Raw genomic sequence first — 23916 nt, 5'->3', positions numbered from 1 at the left:
CTTGTGGACGAAGACTGATGGTTTCCCGAAGACGTTGCTCCAGGAAACGAAAAACTTCCTCACTGGGACGACGCCTTTGAGGGTACCGTGAAGAATACGCAAGAGCAGCAGCAGCAGCTTGGTTGTCGGATGCACCCAGCACCTATTTGTGAACTCCATCGGGAAATCGATGATTGTGGGCTGCGCTATTAGTAGACATATGCATGCAATTTATTGGATCCCACTGCCACGTGGTACGGTATTGTCATGTGACAAAATGATGTCCCGCTTATAAACGACGAGATCTAGGGAATGGATGTCTAAAATATAAAAAAAGAAACCTGACAAGGATGCGGACCATAGCTCCAAGGTTAGTGTGGGTTTGATGTACAACCAATCTTCTCATTGAGCTACCACGGCTCGTACAGTTAAGTGGAGTGATGCGCGTTCCTCTGTACATTCCGATGCACTGTGTTGTCAGCTGGTCCTTTTCATGCAAGCGTTTTCAAAATAAACCAGATCTGATTTTCGTAGGTAAGCTTTCGCCTTGAATCTGGATGAGAAATCGCATACTGACGTCCACGTGCTGTATTTTTTCTTTACCCTGCGTATACACACACCAAAAAAGTTTTACATCACCTCGGTTCCGAGAGTTCCTGAACCTGTACAGAACATTGGAATAGAGATCAACATAAACATCATATATTGCTCATGAAAACCACACATTGCATGTTGTACCACCATACAGCGAGATCTTCAGTGGTGGTGGTCCAGATTGCTGTACACACCTGTACCTCTAATACCTAGTAGCACGTCCTCTTGCATTGATGCATGCTTGTATTCGTCGTAGCATACTATCCACAAGTTCATCAAAGCACTGGCGGTCCAGATTGTCCCACTACTCAACGGCGATTCGGCGTAGATCCGTCAAAGTGGTTGATGGGTCACATCGTCCATGAACAGTCCTTTTCAATCTATCCCAGGCATGTTCGATAGGGTTCATGTCTGGAGAACATGCCGGGCACTCTAATAGAGCGTTGTCGTTATCCTGAAGAAAGTCATTCACAAGATGTGCACGATGGGGCAGCGAACTGTCGTCCATGAAGACGAATGCCTCGCCAATATGTTGCCAGTGTGGTTGCACTGTCGGTCGAAGGATGGCATTCACTTATCTTACAGCCGTTACGGCGCCTGCCATGACCACCAGCTGCGTATGTCGGCCCCACATAATGCCACCCCAAAACAGCTGGGATCCACCTTGCTGCACTCGCTGGACAGTGTGTCTAAGGCGTTCAGCCTGACCGGGTTGCCTCCAAACACGTCTCCGACCACTGTCTGGTGGAAGGCATATGCGACACTCATCGGTGAAGAGAACGTGATGGCAATCCTGAGCGGTCCATTCGGCATGTCGTTGGGCCCACCTGTACCGCCCTGCATGGTGTCGTGGTTGCAAAGACTGACCACGCCATAGACGTCGGGAGTGAAGTTGCGCATCATGCAGCCTATTGCGCACACTTTGAGTCGTAACGCGATGACCTGTGGCTGCATGAAAAGCATTATTCAACACGTTGGCGTTGCTGTCAGGGTTCCTCTGAGCCATAATCCGTAGGTAGCGGTAATCCACGGCAGTACTAGCCCTTTGGGGGCTTGAGCGAGGCATGCCATCGACAGTTTCTGTCTCTGTGTATCTCCTCCATGTCCGAACAACATCGCTTTGGTTCACTCCGAGATTCCTCGACACTTCCATTGTTGAGAGCCCTTCCTGGCAACAATGCGGACGCGAACGAACCGCGATATTGAGCGTCAAGGCATGGTTGAATTACAGACAACACAATCCGTGTACTTCCTTCCTGGTGGAATGACTGGAAGTGATCGGCTGTCGGATCCTCTCCGTCTGTTAGGCTCTGCTCATGCATGGTTGTTTACCTCTTTGGGCAGGTTTAGTGACATCTCTAAACAGTCAAATGGACTGTGTCTGTGATACAATATCTACAGTCAACGTTTATCTTCAGGAGTTCTGGCAGCCGGGGGTGATGGAAACTTTTTTTGATGTTTGTATGATAAGGTTTTTTTTCTATTGTGTAAAGTTACGTTACAACTTTTTTTTTCCTTTTTTTTCTTCTCTTAGTTCGCTTAATACCTTTGATTTTCTTTTCGTTTTTGATAGCTTTCATTCTGAAGAAAGCGTGTGTCCTTACGAACATATTTCAGGGAGTTTCCGACAAAAGATGATGCTTGGTAAGACAGGAGACGAAAATTCGTAGCCTTTACAATATCTTCAGATGACCAGATAGTTCACCGTCCTTTCACAGCTACCTGTTGTTAAAAGTCAAAAAAAGGGCCTAGAATCACCTTTTAACATGTTTTAAAATATGTTAAACTGAGGGAGACGATCCTGTAAATCTTCATGTTTTTGTCTAATGTCTTTCATTTATGTTTCCTTAATTTTTGATTTTTGGCGTAAGCACGCATTGTCGCATTCACAGCAGGGTTTATTTTCATGGTTGACGTTTTCTCTAGTACAAATTTCTTCATTCGTTGTGTCTTCTACTTCATTACGCTGGCTTCGTTTTTGGGCCCGAATATTTCTCTGATTATTAAGGTCTTTACTACCTCCTAAATCAGCACCAGAGGATAGTCGATTTAGAGTTGGAACAGCATCAGTGAGTCATCAGGTTGTGTTTCGAAGGAATGTTCAACAGTTCTTTACAAACCCCTTTCATAATATGAAGCAGTAAAATATAGGGAACTGTCATGAGCATTTTCAACTACACGGAATTTGCAAGTATACAAGCATTTATACATTTTCCTTTTGTCTGACTGTTTTTAAGACACGCAGAAAATCATTATCTTTCACTCAAACACTTAGTCTAAAATCCCTCAATTCCGCAATAATTACAGCGCAACTCTGTACTCAACCACCAGTCATTAATAAAACTTTGCACTGTCGTAAGTTACTTCGTTGTCGCTCGTAAACACAATTAGAGCAGAATACGTTATAGCAAATATGGGCTTCTGAGCGCTGTTTGGGTTCACTCTGACGTCAGCGGCGCGGCTTCCTACAGCGCTCGCACCTCATGATCCCTACCGTGTATTCTTTTACCGGTGGTGGACACCATTGCTTAACAGCTCGGTGCATTATAAAGTGGACGCTTATACATTTTCATATTTGTCAACGTGTTTTGGCGTCAAATGTTTGTAATTTTACGTTAGCCACTTACCTCCAAAGAGATGCATAGTGCTGGGTACCGGCACGTGTGTCCAATTGGCAGATGAGCCTTGCTCCGAGAAGGGCGTGACGGCTGTGACGTGGTGGCCGCGGGCAGCTAGACCCGCCGCCAGCGCCCTCCCTAGGGTCCAGTGGCTGTGCGCGCCCATCTGGAAGATCAGCAGCACGCGGCACGTCTGGGGGGAGGTTCCAGGCGCCGCCGCCACCAGTGCCACCGCTCCCACCGAGGTAAGCAGCAGCGTTACTGCGCGAATACCACACATCGCCGCGGTACCTGCCACACAGCATCTTCCGTTGAACCTCGGATGGTACATGACACTAAAAATTAGACAACTGCAACACCCAGACACACGGTTTGAACGAAAACTCGGAAGATATGTTGAACGAAAACTGGAAAGATAAGTTGTTCAGCATGATTAAGATGACATATACCGGGGGAGGAGGGGGAGTTGGACAGAAATATGGGAAAACCGCGAGAAACGCATGTTTGAACATAAATACAGATGTTTGCCAATCCTGCAGGTTAGCCTATTGTATTTGGCCACTAATGGCACCTGTGAAATGCCCTCAGTACCTTGTGAGCATCAGTCGTGGTCAGAACAGTGTTCAGCGTAATTGTGAGTGCATTATGTCAAGAGAAACCAATGTGGGCATATGATTGGTGCTCGTATCGAAGATTTATGCCACATACAAGGAAAGCGGAAAAACATTACTAAGTCACAACGCGGGCGAAAGTATGTGTTGAGTGGTCATGACAGATGATCACAGAAGAGATTTGTGACAAATAATAAGGGGGCGACTGCTGCAGAAGTAAATGCAGAACTGGATGCCGCTGTCACAAACGCTGCCAGCGCCAGAATAACACCAAGTAGCAATCTACAGGGCGAAATGAAACTCCAAAACCACTCATTAGTGATGCAAATGCCTGTAACAGGACAACACGTGGTGCTGGAGCCAGGAAACCTGGTCAGTGGAGCAATGGAAGAAAGTCATTTCGTCGGATGAGTCTTGTTGCATGCTACTTCCAATTTCTAGCCGAGTTTACGTCCCGAGAGTGAAATATTGTGGGGTTTCGTGATGATTTGGCAGTCGTATCATGGTACTCCGTGGGCCCCATTGGCGTTATGCAAAGTCATATTATCGCAAAAGATTATGTAGTGGTTCTGTCTGATCAGGTCCATCCAGTGGTACAATGTTGGTTCCGAAATGGTGATGGTGCGTAGTAAAACGACACGGTTCCTGTTCACATAGCTCGCATCGTCCAGGGCAGCTTTAGTGAGCATAGAGATGAAATTTTTGCATCTCTTCCCCTGACCACAGTCAACCGACCTCAGTATTATTGAGCTTCTGTGGTCTACTTCAGAGAGAATGTACCGTGATCGCTTTCCACTTCCATCACCGTTATCTGAACTTCCCACTGTTTTGCAGGAAAAATGGTGTACGATTTCCTTAAATACCCTGCACCGACTGTACGCCCTCATTCCCAGATGACTGGAAGCTTATTTTGAACGCCGACGCTGTTCCTAGCCCATGTTAGGCACGGTAATGTGCTGGATTTTGTGTTCCAATATTTTTGTCCATCCCCTATAGATGGAGTACACTAAAGTCTAGCACCATCTTATCTGGTGTAGGCACAAAAATAATGTATTACATTTCGAAGCAGACAGATGAAATGCAGTTCAACCAAGTGGGAAAGTGAAACTGAGTGCTAGTATCCCTCAACAACATCAAATACCGTAATGTTAACACGTGAGTTCGACTGCTCATGTTGCTATTGTTTTGTGGCTGGTGAAATCTATCGCCATCTTCAGAAAGGTCGGTTGTTTAGAATCAGTGCAATAACATGCTGTCCAGAACATCTGGAATAATGACAGAAAGGTGCTTTACTGGATCGACTAGCCTACGACCTCAAAGTGACATAACTTCTCCAGTTCATTGGTCTGCCAAAGAGGACTTTCCAACATGTCTACAATGAAGGTTGTACATCCACGTCTATACACCGCAAGCCACCTTACGGTGCGTGGCCGAGGATACTCTGCCACTGTCACTTTGTTCTTTTTCCGTTCCACTCGTGAATGGTTTGTTTGAAGAACTAGTGCTAGAGAGCCACCGTGTGATCTGGAATCTAATTTTCCCTTCATGACCTTTTCTTCAATTATATCTAGCAGGAAGCAATACATTGGTTGACTCTTCTAGGAATGTAGACTCTCAGAACATTAAGAGTAAATCACACTGTGGAACAGGGCAGCTCTCTTGGAACATATGCCACTGGTGTTGGCGGAACGTTTCCATGACGCTTTCATGCTTACTAAATGGACGTTTAATGAAACATGCTGATCTGCTTTGGATCTTCTCTGTTTTCTCTATTAGTTCTATTTGGTATGGATCTCAGACTGTAAGCAGTATCCCAATACTGGTGGAACGAGTGTTTTGTAAGCTAGCTCCTTTAGAGGTGGACCTCATTTTCTAAGGATTCTTGCAATGAATCTATATCTGGCGTCTGCCGTAGCTGCGATTTAGTTTTATGTGATTGCTCCAATTTAAATGTAACATTTTGTGGATCTGACAACTCTCTGTATTGGTTCTTCAGTCGTGTAAGAGTCTGTACTGAAACCTATACAGTTGCAGGATGGTGAAGCGTAGAGTGTGTTGGTGAATTCGAGATGGAGCTTTGTGTGCCAATGATATACCATTAGCAAGACATTAATGTATTCAAGTGTTAAAGTTGAATCTTCTTCTCCACAACCATGGCAAGAGCAGCGGACATAGCACTCAGCTTTGGAATTTACTGACTCATCCACTTCATCAGATATTTCAGGTCATTGCTTCTCTAATGGCTGCTTAAGTGACGCCTTGGCACCACGCAGGGCAGCAGGTGGCATTCATAGCTTGTATACGGTGCCGACCACCAGATCGTAGACTGATTTTTATTAGAGAATTATTGCGGACATCGACTGAGTCTCGGAGTAAACTCCAATAGCTCTTCACGCGATGGTAATGCAGAGTTACGACATGCCTCCATCAGAGGTAGGCCCTGACCGCCAGTGTCTACTGGCAGATGCAAGTCACCTTTCGGCACACCTCCTGGATACAGTGACAGGTTGATTGTGCACCAAACACCATCAGTTCAGCTTTCAGCAAACAAGAGGTAGAAGTCCCCAAGATTCACATCAGCATATGAGTTGTTTGCAGCTCGCAGCAACCAGGTTCAACATACATGGTGGGCAGCAAACTCGAAGGTGGTAGGGCCAATGGCAGGTAGCATGTCATAGAGTCTGCATTATTGGCTCGCTGTAACTGAATAGCATATAGAGTTGGATGCCTGAGAATTTACTGCCAACAGTCTGAGGTAATGGTATGGTAGGTGTTCTTGTGAAACTTTTATTCGATTTTGATGCATCGTGCTTTGCTTTCAGTAAGACGTTATGATTCCTCCTCAGTGAGGTCTCGTTGCTGATTTAACTATTCAGACTTCTTCCTCGGGCGAGGTGGAGAAATAGCTGCCTGTTTATGATTGTGATTGCTACACGGTACTGTGGCCTGATCTGACTTGACTTAGTGATGGCTGGAATAGCTGCAAGAAAATATTTCATTTGCTTTTGATGTATTCTGTGGGGCAACAATCGTTCACAGTACGTTATATTTGTTTACGTCGAGGCTCAATTTCCAGTGCCTGCACCAGGCATCGATCTTCCGCAGTTCTTCCTGGATTTCGCTTCAATTTCTATCATTGCGACTTCTCTGTGTACAAAAGCATTACTCACGGAAAGCTTCATAAAACATCTGATGTTATCTACTAAGTCTTTATACGTATTGTGAGAAGTAATAGTCTCATAGACCTTCATTAGGGGACGACTGAAGTAACTTTTAGGTCGGAAGATGGCTCTCCATTGGGAACGCCATTCTGCGACCTGTTTTCCAGAAGCTGTTTACTCCATACGTTCATATTTCGTTCATTATGCGTCAGCGTGGAACTATATCGTACGTCTTCTGGATGTCAAGGTATACTGCATCAACTAGGGCGCTCATATGGAGTGCTTTCTGAGTCTTGTGGACGAACAGAGCGGGCTGGGTTACTAATGATCTTTGTTTTCGACATCTATGTTGATTTCCACAGAGCAGATTTTCGGTCTCCAGAAATTTTTATGCTTGTTTGACGGCTTTTCAGGACGACTGGAGTGATCGCTTTTTTCCAATCATTAGAAATGCTTCGCTCCACGAGCGACGTATGGTACGCTGCTACAAGAAGTGGAGTAATTTATTTCACATAGTTTCTTGTGCCAAATGTCGGCGATCTGAACTCGCACATCTGTGTGGCACCTGCTGCACATGGGGGTGCTGATCGGCAGTTAGCTTTTAGGCTGTCCAGGGAGCGCCTACCCTCTGTGGCGAACACGCAGGGAATAGCCGAGGCAAGGAGGTCTTCGTAGGTTCGGTGTCTTAGTGGAAGTGAGACACCTACCTGTTCATCATGGAAGCCGCGTGGTGCTGGCCCGGCACAATAGGACAAAGTGTTAATGGGTGGTGTCCGTGGTGTAACCGCTCTTTAGAGAGCGGGTATTCAGGAACGAATATTAGATTAAAATTCAGTAATGACCCAAGAGCCAAAAAACGGTAGTCGTCTTTGGAATTAAAGTTAGTTAAAATTTTACAAAGAGTAGATATTTTAAACAGAATAACGCAAAGTAGTACAAAGGGAATCTAAGGAAGATATAACAGAGTTGAGTTTTGTTTCGAATATAATGCGCAGCATTGTTAGCTATCTTGAGTCTTTATTTTCAATGGTGAACGTTCGCAGTCTTCCGCTGTAGTTCGAAGTTAGCGATTAAAAGCCTAATTAAATATCATTCTGATAACTGGATTAGACACTGGAGTGATGGAGAATAGATGATTTTGAGTTATTGGGACAGAAAACAGTTGGACCTTCTGATACTAATATCTTTGCCGATGGTTGTAAGGCAATTATGATAATAAACGAGACGTGAGATATAGTGCCAGTGAACTGACTAAATTTGTGCTGAACAAACATTGAAAGAAATCGAACCTATAATTAATATCGTGTTGTGACAATTAAGAAGCTTAGACATTGTAAAGCCAGAGACATATTTATGATTCGTGACAAAAAATAAAAACACCTACAGCCGTCTTTATGATTTTAATTTATTTTGTCACTACCAGTTTCAACGCTTCATTGCGTCATCTTCCGGCTGTCTTTGATGCGGTACAGGTTGATAAGATCCCCACGCATAACCCATCAGTTGCCAGCATTACTGGATATACAGAAATGTGTCAGCACTCCAACCATCAACTACCAACTCAGTAATGTTAACTGATGAGGATCATATCAACCTGTACCGCATCAATGACAGCCTTAAGATGACGCAATGAAACGTTGAAACCAGTAGCGACAAAATATATTATAATCATAAAGACGGCTGTAGGTGTTTTTATTTTTTGTCACGATAGTAAACGGCCGTCGCCCCAGAGACCTCCTGCTACAAGGATGGATATTGTTGTTGTGGTCTTCAGTCCTGAGACTGGTTTGATGCAGCTCTCCGTGCTACTCTATCCTAAGGGATCTGACATTCCACGCTCCGATCCGTAGAACGCCAGTTTTCTTTCTCCTGATAACAACGTCCTCCTGAGTAGTCCCCACCCGGAGATCCGAATGGGGGACTATTTTACCTCCGGAATATTTTACCCAAGAAGACGCCATCATCATTTAGCCATACAGTAAAGCTGCATGCCCTCGGGAAAAATTACGGCTGTAGTTTCCCCTTGCTTTCAGCCGTTCGCAGTACCAGAACAGCAAGGCCGTTTTGGTTAGTGTTACAAGGCCAGATCAGTCAATCATCCAGACTGTTGCCTCTGCAACTACTGAAAAGGCTGCTGCCCCTCTTCAGGAACCACACTCTCAACAGATACCCCTCCGTTGTGGTTGCACCTACGGTACGGCTATCTGTATCGATGAGGCACGCAAGCCTCCCCACCAACGCCAAGGTCCGTGGTTCATGGATGGATATAAAAAAAGAAAAAAAAATATGACTCATCAGATATTAATGGTAAAGGACAGTTTCATAGGAAATCAGTCTTTGATGATAGGAACGCGAAGGAATGTGATACGAACTGACTGTTATTATATCAAAACGATGCACACTAGGATCTAATCCCTCTTCATTGATTTCCCAGTGATATCTCTCATTAATTTAAGAAATGAATTGTGTCAATAAAACAGAATATATACGAGACTTCCTTGGTGCTTTCTAAATCCCAAAAATCAGCTAGTACATAGACAATTATATCTGTGAATATTCAGGGATTATTGAGAAAAGCTGATCAACCTGTTACAAACAGATAATAGGATTTAATGAAGGCATATTGACTACGAAGGTAACTTAATCAAATCATTTGGGAAACAAAAATTAGAAAAAATAAACTGGAACCCGATTGCTATGTTATTCCCGAGTAATAAAATCACTGTCTTTGGATCGTTAGTGGTTGAAACTGTACGAAAAATCTCTGGAAATAGAAAACGAGATCAATTTTCAACTACTAGTTCAAACAATTAGATACACGACGTGATTCAGAGATGTTTTATGACCGACCCAGACGGCAGGGAATGGTTCTTAACTAGCCGGGACAAATGCAAACTTAAGAGATCGGCTCCTCTGCCCGGGGGGGGGGGGGGGGGGGGGCGGGGGGGGGGGGGCGCTGGGACGGCGAAGCGAAACCTGTGCAGTCGTGACGAGACAGTGGATGGTGGGTGTGCGGGCATAGCGGCCACGTCTTTGATCTGCAGTTCTTACACCTTGGATTCTGCATGATTGAATTATCAATTTGACAGAAGGGTACTGTAACAGTATACAGGTTCGTTGACGCAAAAGGCAGATACTTGTTTATTGAATGAAGACTGTTAATCATGCTGAATTTATTTAGTTTAGCATGACTGCCGAAGTAGGTAACAATTTCCTGTAGTCACGCTCTGATCGGCGAACCAGTGGTGTGCATAAACCAGGAGAGGGATTCTGTGGAAGCTCCTGGACAGCAGACACGGCAAATTAACTATGGTTTCTGTGTAGTGAGTTATGTACACCATCAGCAGACGAGGGACAAGGTCAGTGCTGTAAGAAAATGAAATTCCTACAGTCTTCCTTATGATCTTATTTATTTTGTAGCAACCAGTTTCGGCGCTTCAGTGCGCTTTCTTCAGACTGTAGTTTATGCTGAACGGGTTATCACGATCCATGTACACGCTGCATCAGTGACCGACATTACCGGTTAACGTAGATTATCTGTAATTGTGATATCAACTGTTGTTGGTTGGAGTGCATCACAGCCTGCGTAAACCAGTTACGTTGGCCGCTGTTGGAGAGTATATATGCATCGTGATAACCCTTTCAGCATAAACTAAGGCCTGAAGCTACCAGCTGGTAGCTACACAATAAGTAAGATCATAAGGACGGCTGTAGGCGTTTCATTTTCTTGCAGTAGTCAACGACCGTGGTCCCCAAGACCTCCAGTGGAAAGAATGGACATACAAAGGGCCATTGTTGTCTGTGACTGCTGCCACGTGATAGCAGTCGTTCCAGCTTTGTCGCAGTGTACTGCTCCTATTCCGGTTGACTGGCTTGAGGTTAGTAGCAAGCAGTGGGCCGTTAATTCAGTGCTGAAAGTGTTGACGTTTTACACCCCCTGTTGGGGCGTGGTTACTGATTTATGCATGTGAGTCGATCATGGAACATTGTTATTCTCATTCTTGAAACTTCCTGGCAGATTAAAACTGTGCGCCCGACCGAGACTCGAACTCGGGACCTTTGCCTTTCGCGGGCAAGTGCTCTACCATCTGAGCTACCGAAGCACGACTCACGCCCGGTACTCACAGCTTTACTTCTGCCAGTATCTCGTCTCCTACCTTCCAAACTTTACAGAAGCTCTCCTGCGAACCTTGCAGAACTAGCACTCCTGAAAGTTCTGCAAGGTTCGCAGGAGAGCTTCTGTAAAGTTTGGAAGGTAGGAGACGAGATACTGGCAGAAGTAAAGCTGTGAGTACCGGGCGTGAGTCGTGCTTCGGTAGCTCAGATGGTAGAGCACTTGCCCGCGAAAGGCAAAGGTCTCGAGTTCGAGTCTCGGTCGGGCACACAGTTTTAATCTGCCAGGAAGTTTCATATCAGCGCACACTCCGCTGCAGAGTGAAAATCTCATTCTGGATTCTGATTCTTGTTCTGACTTGTTTTCACAGCGCTACACGCGAGATAAAAGCGGAAGATTGCTCCGTTAGCAGCAGTGCCCGTGAAAGTATTACACGCCTTACGTATTCTTGGTGAAATGTACCAGGAAGTGTATTGGCGGTTTGCCACTTTGAGTGTGAAGAAAGAACTGATGATTTGCTAATTTGTGATAAGGAACCAGGCGTGGCTTTTTGATAATGGTTGCTGGTGTGTAATTAAAATAACGAGTATTAGAAATTTCCTTACGCCAAACAGAGCTGGCCCCTAATTCCAACCTAGATGTAGTGTACTCTCCCTTAGGCTAGTTTTCTGATATATCGTAAGTGGTATCTATCCAAATCGAATGTTGTTAAGCTGGTCTGTTTCAATATATATATCTGTCCTATGGGGCGCTAAGATGTTTAAGTTCTGATGCGAAAGAAGTTGGGTGATACGTTTACGTGTAGAAAGCATAGTCCATAGCACTGTACTGCTAAGGTGGTGCTTTAGGCACCTGTAATTCTGTGTTGTGTTGTCCTGTGAAGATTGGTGTCTCGAGGTTGATTATCAATTAAATGTGGTGTAATTTCTTAAGCCGGGGTAATTCTCATCGACAAGAATAAAATAAATTCAGTTAGAATTTACTTGTTTTTGAGTATTTTAATGTGGAAACCTATTAAAAAAGTCTATTGTTGATACTGATCTTTACACTGAGTTTTCGTTGTCAAATTAACTTTTCAAGTAGCGGTAGAATGTGGAATCAATTTCACAATTTAAGTTAAATGAGAATTTGTTGATTTTACAGTTCTTTTTTGTAATCTTTCGTTAATATTGCGTTATGTAATACTTTCTAATCACAGGGACCGAATACAAGTGATACAACTTCTAAACGTCAATCGGTTTTGGACTCGGTCAGGAATTGGTGCTGTCAGCGAATTTAGATCAGTCTCAGCCATTTTCCGAGAGCAGCTTGCGAAGCTAATTGCATGCAATGTAGATTTGGCATAAGGTATCTGGCTTGCGACAATTCCTCACGGCGGGGCATAAAACTGAACAGCTTCAATGGGCTAATGAGCACAAAACTTGAACGGTAGCTGATTGGAGGCATTTTGTGCCGTGTGACAAGTCGTAATATTGCCTCTTTTCAAATGGGTCAAGGCGTCTAGAGCATCGACGGATGTGTGTTGGATGGTGCAGTTTAAGCTACAGTGAAATGGGTCCACTTTCAAATTCTATCGGAAATTTACGCTGTTTCTCGTAAAAATTATGTACTTTTCTGGCTCTTCTTAGAGAAAATATAGTGTCTGCAGATAAAACGGACAGTAAGCACATTCGACAATGAAATATGAGGAATACGTACGAAAATAAATTGAACAATTTCAAAATATACCATGTCACAAGGTTTGTGTATATTTAGCTTTTAAATCAATATAATTTCTTTCTGAAGACTTTAAGTGTGGTTTTGAAATATAATGATGATTCTTAGTTTCACGAACAATAAATTTATTTCACTACGTAAATTAAATTTGAAAAATAGTCATGTCCACGTAGCTTTACTTACGAATTTTATGGAAAAAAATTAAATCAGACTACGTTTTATTTAGCCAGGTACTCTTTTTCGAATGTAGGATATTGTAAAGTGAAATCTGTAAGCTGACTAGCTTTCATATTACAACATTATCACGCAGAAACATGTAAAAATGTTACGTTATGAACACATTTGGAATGGCGTAACATTTCTTAAACGCACCAGTGTACTGTGTAATTATGTGAGAAAGATGACCCTTATACCTTACAGGCGGAAATCGGAATAAACATTACCGATACGAAAATGGAATCGCAACCTTTGGATGATCCACGAACTGTGACAGAAGCCAGAAGAACAGGGGACTGACATGTTAGGACATGCGTTGGTACTATGAAACAGTTTATTTATAATAGCTAGGCACTAGCCGAAATCTAGGTTTGCCTATGACCGCCTGAAAGGAAAGGACGATTGATTGCTGTGCTCTGTCATTTGAAAGTCATATCACAGTAGTTGAGAGCACCCACATTCATAATGGAAGGTAACTTGATGAATCTTCGTTTATTATAAGAGGTAGTTCTGTGAGGTACCATGAACTGGGCCCTCTCATTCACTTTATTGTGAACATAACCCAAGACATTTATTTCAGCATTATCGGTGACCAAATGTTCCGTCCTTTCTTCCACCTCGTCATGATGAATACACCGTGGACACCACCGTCTTCCACGATGACAACATCCATCTTCACAGGGCTGAACACATACGTTCCTGGTTTGAGGGCATGCGGTTGTAACTCGACCGGCCCGCTAGACCTTCCATCACTGACTATTAGCGTGTTTCCTCCCTGTACTGACTACTTCCTTCTTCGGTGCACTTGTCAACCCAACCATAAAAGCCGTCGACACGACTCCTAGGGGGTAAAATATGTTAGTCAACACTATCCATTTCAACTATCTCACTTTTTTACTCGTCCCGATAATTAGCCTATTTCTATGTAAGGAAACATGTGCAAATTTTGACTGCAACTCTTATCAACTTTTGTACTCATTTCTTACGCACGACACAGTTTTGCGACCTTATCTTACATATGTGGACGGAAAAACAAAGCACTGAAGCGACTGACGTCATTCTTAGAAGGAAAAGTTAATACAGGCGACCCTAAATTAAATTCACGAGTTTGCAAAGGAAGTTTCTGTTTCCCACATTTATTAGTTAAGGACAGGTTCTGGTCGAGAGGCATGAAAAATGGTTGAAATTTGGAATTATTTCTTCATACACTAGTGCTTTTATGTAAATGGGAGTTTTACCACTTTATTACAGAGACATTCGCGTAAGAAAACCTTTTTTTTCTCTCGTAACAAGTTAAAAATGGTTGCCGCAGCTCTTGAAAATTATCCAACTAAAATGAATATGAGGGGCCATCACGGCGGGACTCCGAAAAATATCTCGAAAAACAAATGGTGGCTATAAGGAGTGTCCAAACGAAAAGGTACGAAACGTCGTAATATCCAAACCGGTTGAAATCTGCGTATGTCGTTTGGGATAACATAGTGAGACATCTAAAGACGCTAATGGAGTTTCAGCACCTCCCCCTAAAAATTTCAAATCCATGCCCTCAGCAGGCGACGTGATGCTCACCGACTTCGACGTCCGAGGTCCGATACTTATCGAATTCCATGACCATGAAAAGCCATTAACATTGACGTGCACAGTAAGACACTCCGTTGCCAAAGTAAGTCCACCAAGAGCAGACGGCTTCGTGATAACACTCGTCCTCATGTCTCAAAGGTCATGCAAAGTGTAATGGCAAAGTTCGAATGGGAACGGCTTGAACATCTGCCCTATAGGGCAGACACATCACCCTGTGACTTCAATGTCTTTGGTCCACCAAAAAAATATCTCAAAGGGAAGCGCATCAACTCGGACGACGAACTGAAAGACGCAGTGGAGAACAGGTTCCTGTCACAGCCACAAGAATTCAGGGAAAAGGAAATACTTCCGCTCGTGAAACAGTGGCATAGTTGTGCTCAGGCGTCTCGTGATTACTTTTGAATAAAGACTTCATTTATATACAAAGTGTTCTTTCGTAACTTTTCTTTTGAGAACTTATCATGTTTGAAAACACTATCGATCTCTTGGTATATTTTTCTAAGATCAAATGTTTAAAAAAATTAAAATTCTTACAAAAAGGAGACCTCTAGCTATGCCCCCCCCCTCCCCCAAAGTTAATTGTCTTTCATTAAAAACTGAATCGTGCCAACGGCCTTGCTGCACCGGTTCCCCTCAGATAATCGAAGTTACGCGCTGTCGGGCTGGGCTAGCATTTCGATGGGCGACCATCCGGTCTGCCGAGTGCTGTTGGCAAGCGGGGTGCACTCAGCCCTTGTGAGGCAAACTGAGGAGCTACTTGATTGAAAATTAGCGGCTCCGGTCTCGGAAACAGACATATGGTCGGGAGAGCGGTGTGCTGACCACATGCCCCTACATATCCGCATCCAGTGACGCCCGTGGGCTGAGATTGACAAGGCGGGCGGTCGGTACCATTGGGCCTTCATGGACTGTTCGGGAGGAGTTTAAGTAAAAAATGAATCAATCTGTCGAGCCTCTAGAGCTCTTCCTGCGCTGAAAAATGTTGTTTCGCAAATAACGCGTTTCAAGCTTAAGGAAAAAAAAAACCATTCTTTCAAAACAGATTTATCCTGAGATCCCAGGACTATAGAGGCATCCTTCTCAAACATCATCTGGTTCCGAATGTGGTGCTGTATTTTTTCAGTCCGCGCTCTTTTGACAGACTGGGACATTCTCTGCTGCGCGGCGGCCAAGTATTTCCTGTCATAACTCATCAAAGTTTCCACTATTCGTCACTATGACGATTCCTAACACGTTCATGGTCTTCAGAATAGATGAATAACCTTCGCTGAGTACACCCGCAGCTGTATGTGCTGCTAATTCAACAGTTTTAGTGCACAATGAAGGGGTTTCCGGGTCATTTGCCAAACGCATGGGTTAAAGCTCACCTTGTCATTTTGCGTGCTGTCATCGGCCCGTCTTTTAAGCAACTCTTCATTGACGACAAATTCATATACTAACTAAACTACACTAAACTCCTCCCGAACAGGCCATGAAGGCCCAACAGGTACCGACCGGCCGCCGTGTCACCTTCAGCGCACAGGCGTCACTGGATGCGGATATGGAGGGGCATATGGTCCGCACACCGTTCTCCCGGCCATATGTCAGTTTCCGACACAGGATCTGCTAATTTTCAATCAAGTAGCTCCTCAGTTTGCCTCACAAGGGCTGAGTGCACCCCGCTTACCAACAGCGCTCGGCAGACCGGATGGTCACCCATCCAAGTGTTAGCTCAGCCCGACAGCGCTTAACTTCGGTGATCTGACGGAAACCGGTGTTATCACTGCGGCAAGGCCGTTGGCAATTCGTATACTAGTCGATTCTTTTCTTCCTACAGCGCTCTATATTTTCCTCGTTACACTGTTCCAGTCAACAAGCTTTAACATCTAAAATTCTTCCACAATCAAATAACGCACCACGAAGAAATTAAGAAATTATCCGAAGGGACAGAAATCAGTAGGAGTGATGTACATGTACAGACAAATAAATGATTACAATTTGAGAAAAACTTGACGACCTGTTCAAGGAAAAGCGCTTAAAAAAAATGCAAATGGCTCCAAGCACTGTGGGACTTAGCAAATGGTTCAAATGGCCCTGAGCACTATGGGAGTTAATATCTGTGGTCATCAGTTTCCTAGAACTTAGAACTACTTAAACCTAACTAACCTAAGGACATCACACACTTCCATGCCTGAGGCAGGATTCGAACCTGCCACCGTAGCAGTCACGCGTTTCCAGACTGAAACGCCTAGAACCGCACGGCCACACCGGCCGACAAAAACACTTCAGAAATTGAGCAAATTAATAACGTGTTCAGCCACATCTGGCCCTCATGAAAGAAGCTATTTGACATGGCACTGATAAAGTTGTTGGACGTTCTCCTGTGCCAAATTCTGTACAATTATGTGCTCGATCGTCAACATCCCCTAGTTGCTGGAGCATAATGCCTCAGACGCTCTCAATTGGGGAAATATCTGGCGACATTGCAGGCCAACGTAGGGTTTTGGAAGCACGAAGACAAGCAGTAGAAAAATCACCTTGTGTGGGCAGACATTATCTTGCTGAAGTGAAAGCCCAGTGTGGCTTACCACGAGGGCACCAAAACAGGGCGTAGAGTATCGTCGACGTACCGCTGTACTGCAAGGGCGCCGCGGATGACAACCAAAGAGGTCCCGCTATGAAAAGACACTCAAGACCATCACTACTGGTTATCTGGCCGATGGCGGGCGACAGTCAGTTTGGTATTCCATCGCTGTCTTCAGCTTAGACTCTCACTGAATTTAGTACAGTTGTCTGCAGTGATGGGTCTCGCTCGACGAGCAGGGAAGACGTGTGTGTAGACTCCCAGGACAGCGGTGGGATACCAGTCCGACTGTTTCCCTCATACGGCCGGATAATCTGGAGTGATGGTCTGGGGTGCTATTTCATTGCGTAGAGGATCCCTTTGGTTGTCATCCGCTGCACCCCTACAGCACAGTGGTACGTCGACGTTTCCCTGTGACCAATTTCGTAGCACTTCGTGGCAAATCATGCTGAGCTTACATTTCAGTAGGATAATGCCCACCCACACACGCCGAGAGGGTCGTGGTAGCCAAACTGTACCTTGGCCAGCAAGGTGGCCGTATCTCTCCCCTGTTGAGAAATATTTGAGCATTATGGGCTGTGCCCTCCAACTACCTCGGGAGTTTGATGACCGAACACGCCAGTTGGACAGAATGTGGCACAATAACTCTCAGAGGGACATCCAATAACTGTGTAAATCAAGGTCAAGTAGCGATCCGAAGTGAGCCAACACGTTAATGATTTGCCCAATCTGAGCTCTTCTTGAATAAATTATCAAGCTTTTCTGAAATTGCAATCATTTGTTTGCCTGTGCATGTACATCATACTATCGATTTCCGTCCCATTCGGATAAATCCTTCGTGGTTCCTCGCTTTAGGTGTCTTAGACTGTACTACATGAATGCATGTTACGTAAAAGTAATCTATTTTTGCACTAAAACATACGTTCAGAAGATTTCACTCTGCTTTCGCAGTGATCCAGGTTTCACAGTGCTTTGAACCACACTAAACAAGAAATCAGTCGCGTACCCCAGCAGACTCGCGCTAGTACAGAGTAACCCCCGCCCACAGCCTTGGGATTGACTTAATTCGTCAAGGAACGGAGCTCACAAGTTTCTTCATCTACACCATATACAAGAGAAGTCCCTTATTAACGATTGGAACACACAGAGCTAAAAAATTGCGGGAAGGTTGATCGTTAACGTTTCACCAATTGTTAGCCCCGGTCCCAGACATTTTCTGCGGAATTAAGAGCAGGGGGCTACGCGGGCCAGTCGAGGAACATGTGGAGTTTGAGTGTTCGTAAAACCAGGAACAATAGCATGGAACCCTGTGAACACCGCTCTTGGCATCTTCAAAGACTAAAGTGTGCACGGCGAACTCATCCCGACGATCTAGAAGAAAACTTGGTCACCGAAAATGTTGAAATAAAACATCCTGCCTGAGCCATGTTCTTCGTAACCTTAGCGTGTGGACCCAAGTCACGACACGAAAATAACACAGAACCTGAAGTACACCATTCGCACGCTGGATCAGTGGAACACCAGCGGCACGACATTTCATACCATCCGAAAAAAAGAGGCAAAATCGGACTTCGTAGGAAAACACCACTACTTCCAGTGAGATATTGTCCAGCTTAGATGTTGTTTGGCCACTGAAGACGTGCACCCTCATGTGCTACTGGGTGCCATTGCATTTTGTGAGGTACCAGACGGCAAATTTCACTGCTAGTTTTGAAATTTGTCTGTCACAAACTCAATTTTTAGCAATGTCTTTTCTTTCACGTATAATAAAATCGCAGATACTCTGCAAAGATGTTTCTGTGCCCAGTAATCGCACTCTGATCGCAATACGTGTCTTTGACACACTCAGCTGAAATATATTAGGAAACATTTTGGCGAGCTGTTACAAACTGCCGGCCGGTTTGGCCGTGCGTTTCTAGGCGCTACAGTCTGGAACCGCACGACCGCTACGGTCGCAGGTTCGAGCCCTGCCTCGGGCATGGCTGTGTGTGATGTCCTTAGGTTAGTTGGGTTTAAGTAGTTGTAAGTTCTCGGGGACTGATGACCTCAGCAGTTAAGTCCCATAGTGCTCAGAGCCATTTTTTTAATACAGACTACTAGTTGGCCGACTGCAGGTTCTACCACCCTCCTCTAATCTCCACACTTACAAAATCCTGATGCGACCCATCCACTGCTATGTAAATGTTGTATGGATATCCACCCACCCAAAGTTCTATAAGTCGCTCCAAATCCTTGAACGACATGCACTCCATCTTGCTTTCCGCATCTGTTTACATTCCCCCCATGGATCCTCTACCATTTCACCAAAGTCGCACTCTTCCTAACCCACATCGAAAACCCCTACATCTCCTATACTGTCCAGAAACTAGATCCCAATAACACCGCTGTCTCCCTCTAATCATCAACCCAGGAATGCTGCCGGCCTTTACACACGCATCCCACCCTCCCTGCACCTACAGACATTCCGTATCCTATCCCAGCGAAACTTAACCAACTACCTCCCCCAGACAACGAGATCGACTACGATACTTATCTCTCCAACCAACCTTAACTCTTCCACACCTGTCCCACTCCACCCCCCCCTTTTCCCTCTCCATGCATCGCCTTTATTTTCCTCTTGTTACCACTACCCTAATCACGCATCAAACTCCTCCACAATCATTGTGTTTCCCACCTTCTGTATTCCCACTTACCAGCTCCAAACCCTACCTTCATCTCCATAGTTTTCTAACTAAATGTCCCGATCATTTCCATCCACTCCACTGAACTCAATGGAACACCCACTCCTCCCAAAATACACACACCAAAAAAGTTTTGCATCACTCCTGAAGATAAACGTTGACTGTGGATATTGTATCACAGACACAGTCACTAAACCCGACCAAAGATGTAAACACCATGCACGAGCAGCGCCTTTTAGACGGAGGGGGTCTGACAGCCGATCACTTCCAATCATTCCACCAGGAAGGAGGTACACAGCTCATGTTGTCTGTAGTTCAACCATGCCTAGACGGTCAATAGCGAAGTTGGATCGCGTCCGCATTGTTGCTTTGTGCCAGGAAGGGCTCTCAACAGGGGGAGTGTCGAGGCGTCTCGGAGTGAACCAAAGCAATGTTGTTCGGACGTGGAGGACATACAGACAGACAGGAACTGTAGACGACATTCCTCGCTCAGACCACCTAACGGCTACCACTGCAGCGGATTACCGCTACCTACGGATTATGGCTCGGAGGAACCCTGACAGTAATGCCACAATATTGAATAATGCTTTTCGTGCAGCCACAGGACGTCGTGATACGACTCAAACTGAGCGCAATAGGCTGAATGATGCGCAACTTCACTCCCGAGGTCCGCGGCGGTGTCCATCTTTGCAACCGCTACATCATGAGGCGCGGTTCAGATGGGCTCAACAACAAGCCGAATGGACTGCTCAGGATTGGAATCGCGTTTTCTTCACCGATGAGTGTCGCATATGCCTTCCACCAGACAGTCGTCGGAGACGTGTTTGGGGGCAACCCGGTCAGGCTGAACGCCTTAGACACACTGTCCAGCTGTCTTGGGGTGGCAAAATGTGAGGCCGACGTACGCCGCTGGTGGCCGTGGAAGGCGCCGTAATGGCTGTACGACACTTGAATGGCATCCTCCGACCGACAGTACAACCATGTTGGCAGCATACTGGCGAGGCATTCGTCTTCATGGACGACAATTGCCCCCCCCCCCCCACCCCGTATCGTTTTCATCTTGTGACTGACTTCCTTCAGGATAACGACATCGCTCGACTTGTGGCCAGCATTGTCTCCAGACATGAACCCTATCGAATATGCGTGGGATAGATTGAAAAGGATTGTTTATGGACGACATGACCCACCTACCACTCTGAAGGATCTGCACCGAATCGCCGTTGAGCAGTGGGACAATCTGGACCACCAGTGCCTTGATGACCTTGTGGATAGTATACCACGACGAATACAGGCATGAATCAATGCAAGAGGACACGCTACTGCGTATTAGAGGTACTGATGTGTACATTAATCTGGACCACCACCTCTGAATATCACGCTGTGTGGTGGTATAATATGCAATGTGCAGTTTTCATGAGCAATAGAAAGTGCGAAAATGATGTTTATGTTGATTTCTATTCCAATTTTCTGTACAGGTTCTGGAACTCTGCGAACCGAGATGATGCAAAACTGTTTTTGATGTGTGCACTTCTCACCCAGAGCAGGTCCTTCAGAATTTTTAAGTGAAAGTGCGGTGCTTCAGACTTTTTTTTCCTTTCCGAGGAGAATTTCAATGTTCTGGCAAGTGTTTTTAAAATAATTATGTCGTTTAGCTGCCTATTTTTGATTTTTAATTTAAAATAGAAAACCAGTCCTAATGATTTCTTCGTATTGCTATATTTTTCAAATGCTCTTGGCCGAAAGCGGCATATTATACCACTGGCAGCCCACCTCCCACGACGATGAGGGGGATGAAACAACAATAAAGGGAAAAAATAGTGGTTATGGCGACCCCACGCTGCGTAGTTCACGGGAAACGTTTAGTTTCAATTCACAAAGTGTCTGCCAGTTCGACGTTGTCGGTCCGCTTGCGCTGGTGTGCAAAGACTGCTATGGTTGAGTAAGATATATGTAGAATTGAAGTCGGTGTCTATTATTTGTCACCAGATACCGTGTTGTAACTGTTTGCCAAGGTTCTGGTTTGTATTTCAAGGCCAGATACAACGGTATTTATAGTAGTACCAGATCTTTAACGAGCACTTATCTGTACTCTAACTATACGTCCACCGTTTGGTGTGCTGGATAGTTTTCGAAGCACTGTACAGAATCGGTTTTACATTAGCCCATCATATCCTCTTTCAGTACTTACTAAACCATTTGGAATTCTTACTGATTGAATCTTGCATTAGTACTGTTTTACTGCACCGCGTGTCCCATATACGGATGTTGTATGCATCATGGTAGCCATAATTGTGGTTTAGATGCTGTTATATATTCTTGCTACCGATTTAAAATTCTAATATCTGAGTAAGCATTTTGCTTTCGGCATCGAGCCGCATTATGTAATGTTGCTCATTTCCTGCCTCCAACACATAGACAAAGTTCCCTGCACCATTATTGCAATTATCAAATCCATTTCTTAAAACTGCAGTCATCAGTAAGCTTCGTCTATTTCATTCCATGTTTTACAGGCTAGGAGGTACTTGTGAAGATGGAGTTTCAGAGAGAGAGCGGGCGATTCATCAGTTTATAAACGACGTGAGTGCTTCGTGTCTTTGAATTTCAATTTTATAAATAGAAAAGCTAGTGTAAGGGATTGAGTCAACCATACTCACTGTGCATAGATTGATTACAAGCAGAGCTATTTACATGATGTTGATATAAAGCTAAGAACCTATCAGAAGACAGTATGCTCGTAAACTTCAGTCAAATCTTCATCCTACCCACTATTATTAAGTTGCACAAAGTAACCTATTGCTATCTTTCTCTAATTGTTTTCCTTTACAAAAGTATCGTTCCTGGGTCTGAACCTTAGAACACAGCTTTATTCAGTGAATCTTTAGGATATTTATTTGTACGTAATCTAAATACAGACGAGCAGTAGAAGACACAATTTGTTATCGAAATACTTGTTCAGAGATGCAGAAATCTACAAATCACTCCAAAGTGTGTGGCTGTGAAATATTTCTATTGAGCTCTGCATAACTTATGACTGAGGTAGATAGAGCAACGCATCATATTAAGAACTCTGAGAAAATGAATGGAAGTACGGGAACACGTTGCCAGAGGTCTCCCAGCTTTGCTCAAGAAGCTTGATGTCACGTGGTGTGATATCAAAGTGACTATCAAGCCAAATAGAGCTGGCTACACAACACAGGAAAACAACGTGCACTTACAGTGAATTGTGGTGGTAGCCTTGATTCTAGCATGGCCCGGAGTCAACATATGGAGGACTTTACATGGGAAAGAATCATGCGGAAAATGGAAGATCGACGAAGTGAGATGAGTGTAGCCCAGGATTATTGCATTACTCTCAGCATAGTTTCAAGTGCTTGGGGAGTATTCCGAACCACACATACTGCTGCCACAAGAGGTGTATGGTAGCTGTAATTTCGCACCTTACAAGACTGTGTCGTGACTTAGAACCGGAATTAGGTATCATTTGGTACGTTGCACATCGTATATATGAATATTTAAATAATACTGACATTGTCAAGTACACCTTGTAAATAGTTGTTAACGCTCATTGCATGAAAGGTGATGGATTGTCTTAATTACCAACATAGCGTAGTGAATGATTGCTTATACTAGCAGAGGCTGCAATGCCAGTAGAAACGGACCAACAGGCGTAACTAAAGCCCTGGGTGGAAAAACCTGCACAGATGTGTTGGTCCGGCTTGACACAGGAAGTAGCCCAAGATGGACGGTTGGGACACATGAGTGCTGGAGCACAATACAGCGGCGGCCGGCCGGTATTGTAATGAGGCTGGAAGGATAACCGGATAATACTTCGGAAATTCTGAAAACTGTGGACGCGACAGAGAGTAACGAGGAAGCGTTATCTCGGAAATCACGCTGGCTGGGCTATTTCCGAGGATTTTTACTCTGGGAATCGTACCATTGTGTGAATTCCTAATTAATGGGAATAAGTATTTCCTTGCAAACTTTCCTCGCTGGACGACAAAAGACTAAAATATCGTTGGTTGGAGTTCGGAAGAATCTGTAGATAGGGAGAATATTTTGTGGTTTCGAGAAGATGATTC

At 44.5% G+C, this 23916-nt stretch overlaps 1 protein-coding gene and 1 pseudogene across 1 annotated transcript in view; both read right to left on the bottom strand.

Annotated features, from left to right (window-relative positions):
* LOC126203454 (UDP-glycosyltransferase UGT5-like) overlaps window positions 1-23916 on the bottom strand; it is a 100006-nt gene that overhangs the window by 48302 nt on the left and 27788 nt on the right. The window contains exon 2 of the mRNA XM_049937771.1: window positions 3201-3482. Within this exon, the coding sequence (XP_049793728.1) occupies window positions 3201-3471 (271 nt within the window). The 5' untranslated portion in view covers window positions 3472-3482. The remainder of the gene's footprint in view (window positions 1-3200; window positions 3483-23916) is intronic.
* On the bottom strand, window positions 16254-16371 carry LOC126204841 (5S ribosomal RNA; annotated as a pseudogene).

This window comes from Schistocerca nitens, chromosome 9 (assembly GCF_023898315.1).
Source record: "Schistocerca nitens isolate TAMUIC-IGC-003100 chromosome 9, iqSchNite1.1, whole genome shotgun sequence".
Classification (NCBI taxonomy): Eukaryota; Metazoa; Arthropoda; class Insecta; order Orthoptera; family Acrididae; genus Schistocerca; species Schistocerca nitens.
This window is presented reverse-complemented; position numbering and strand designations above follow the sequence as displayed.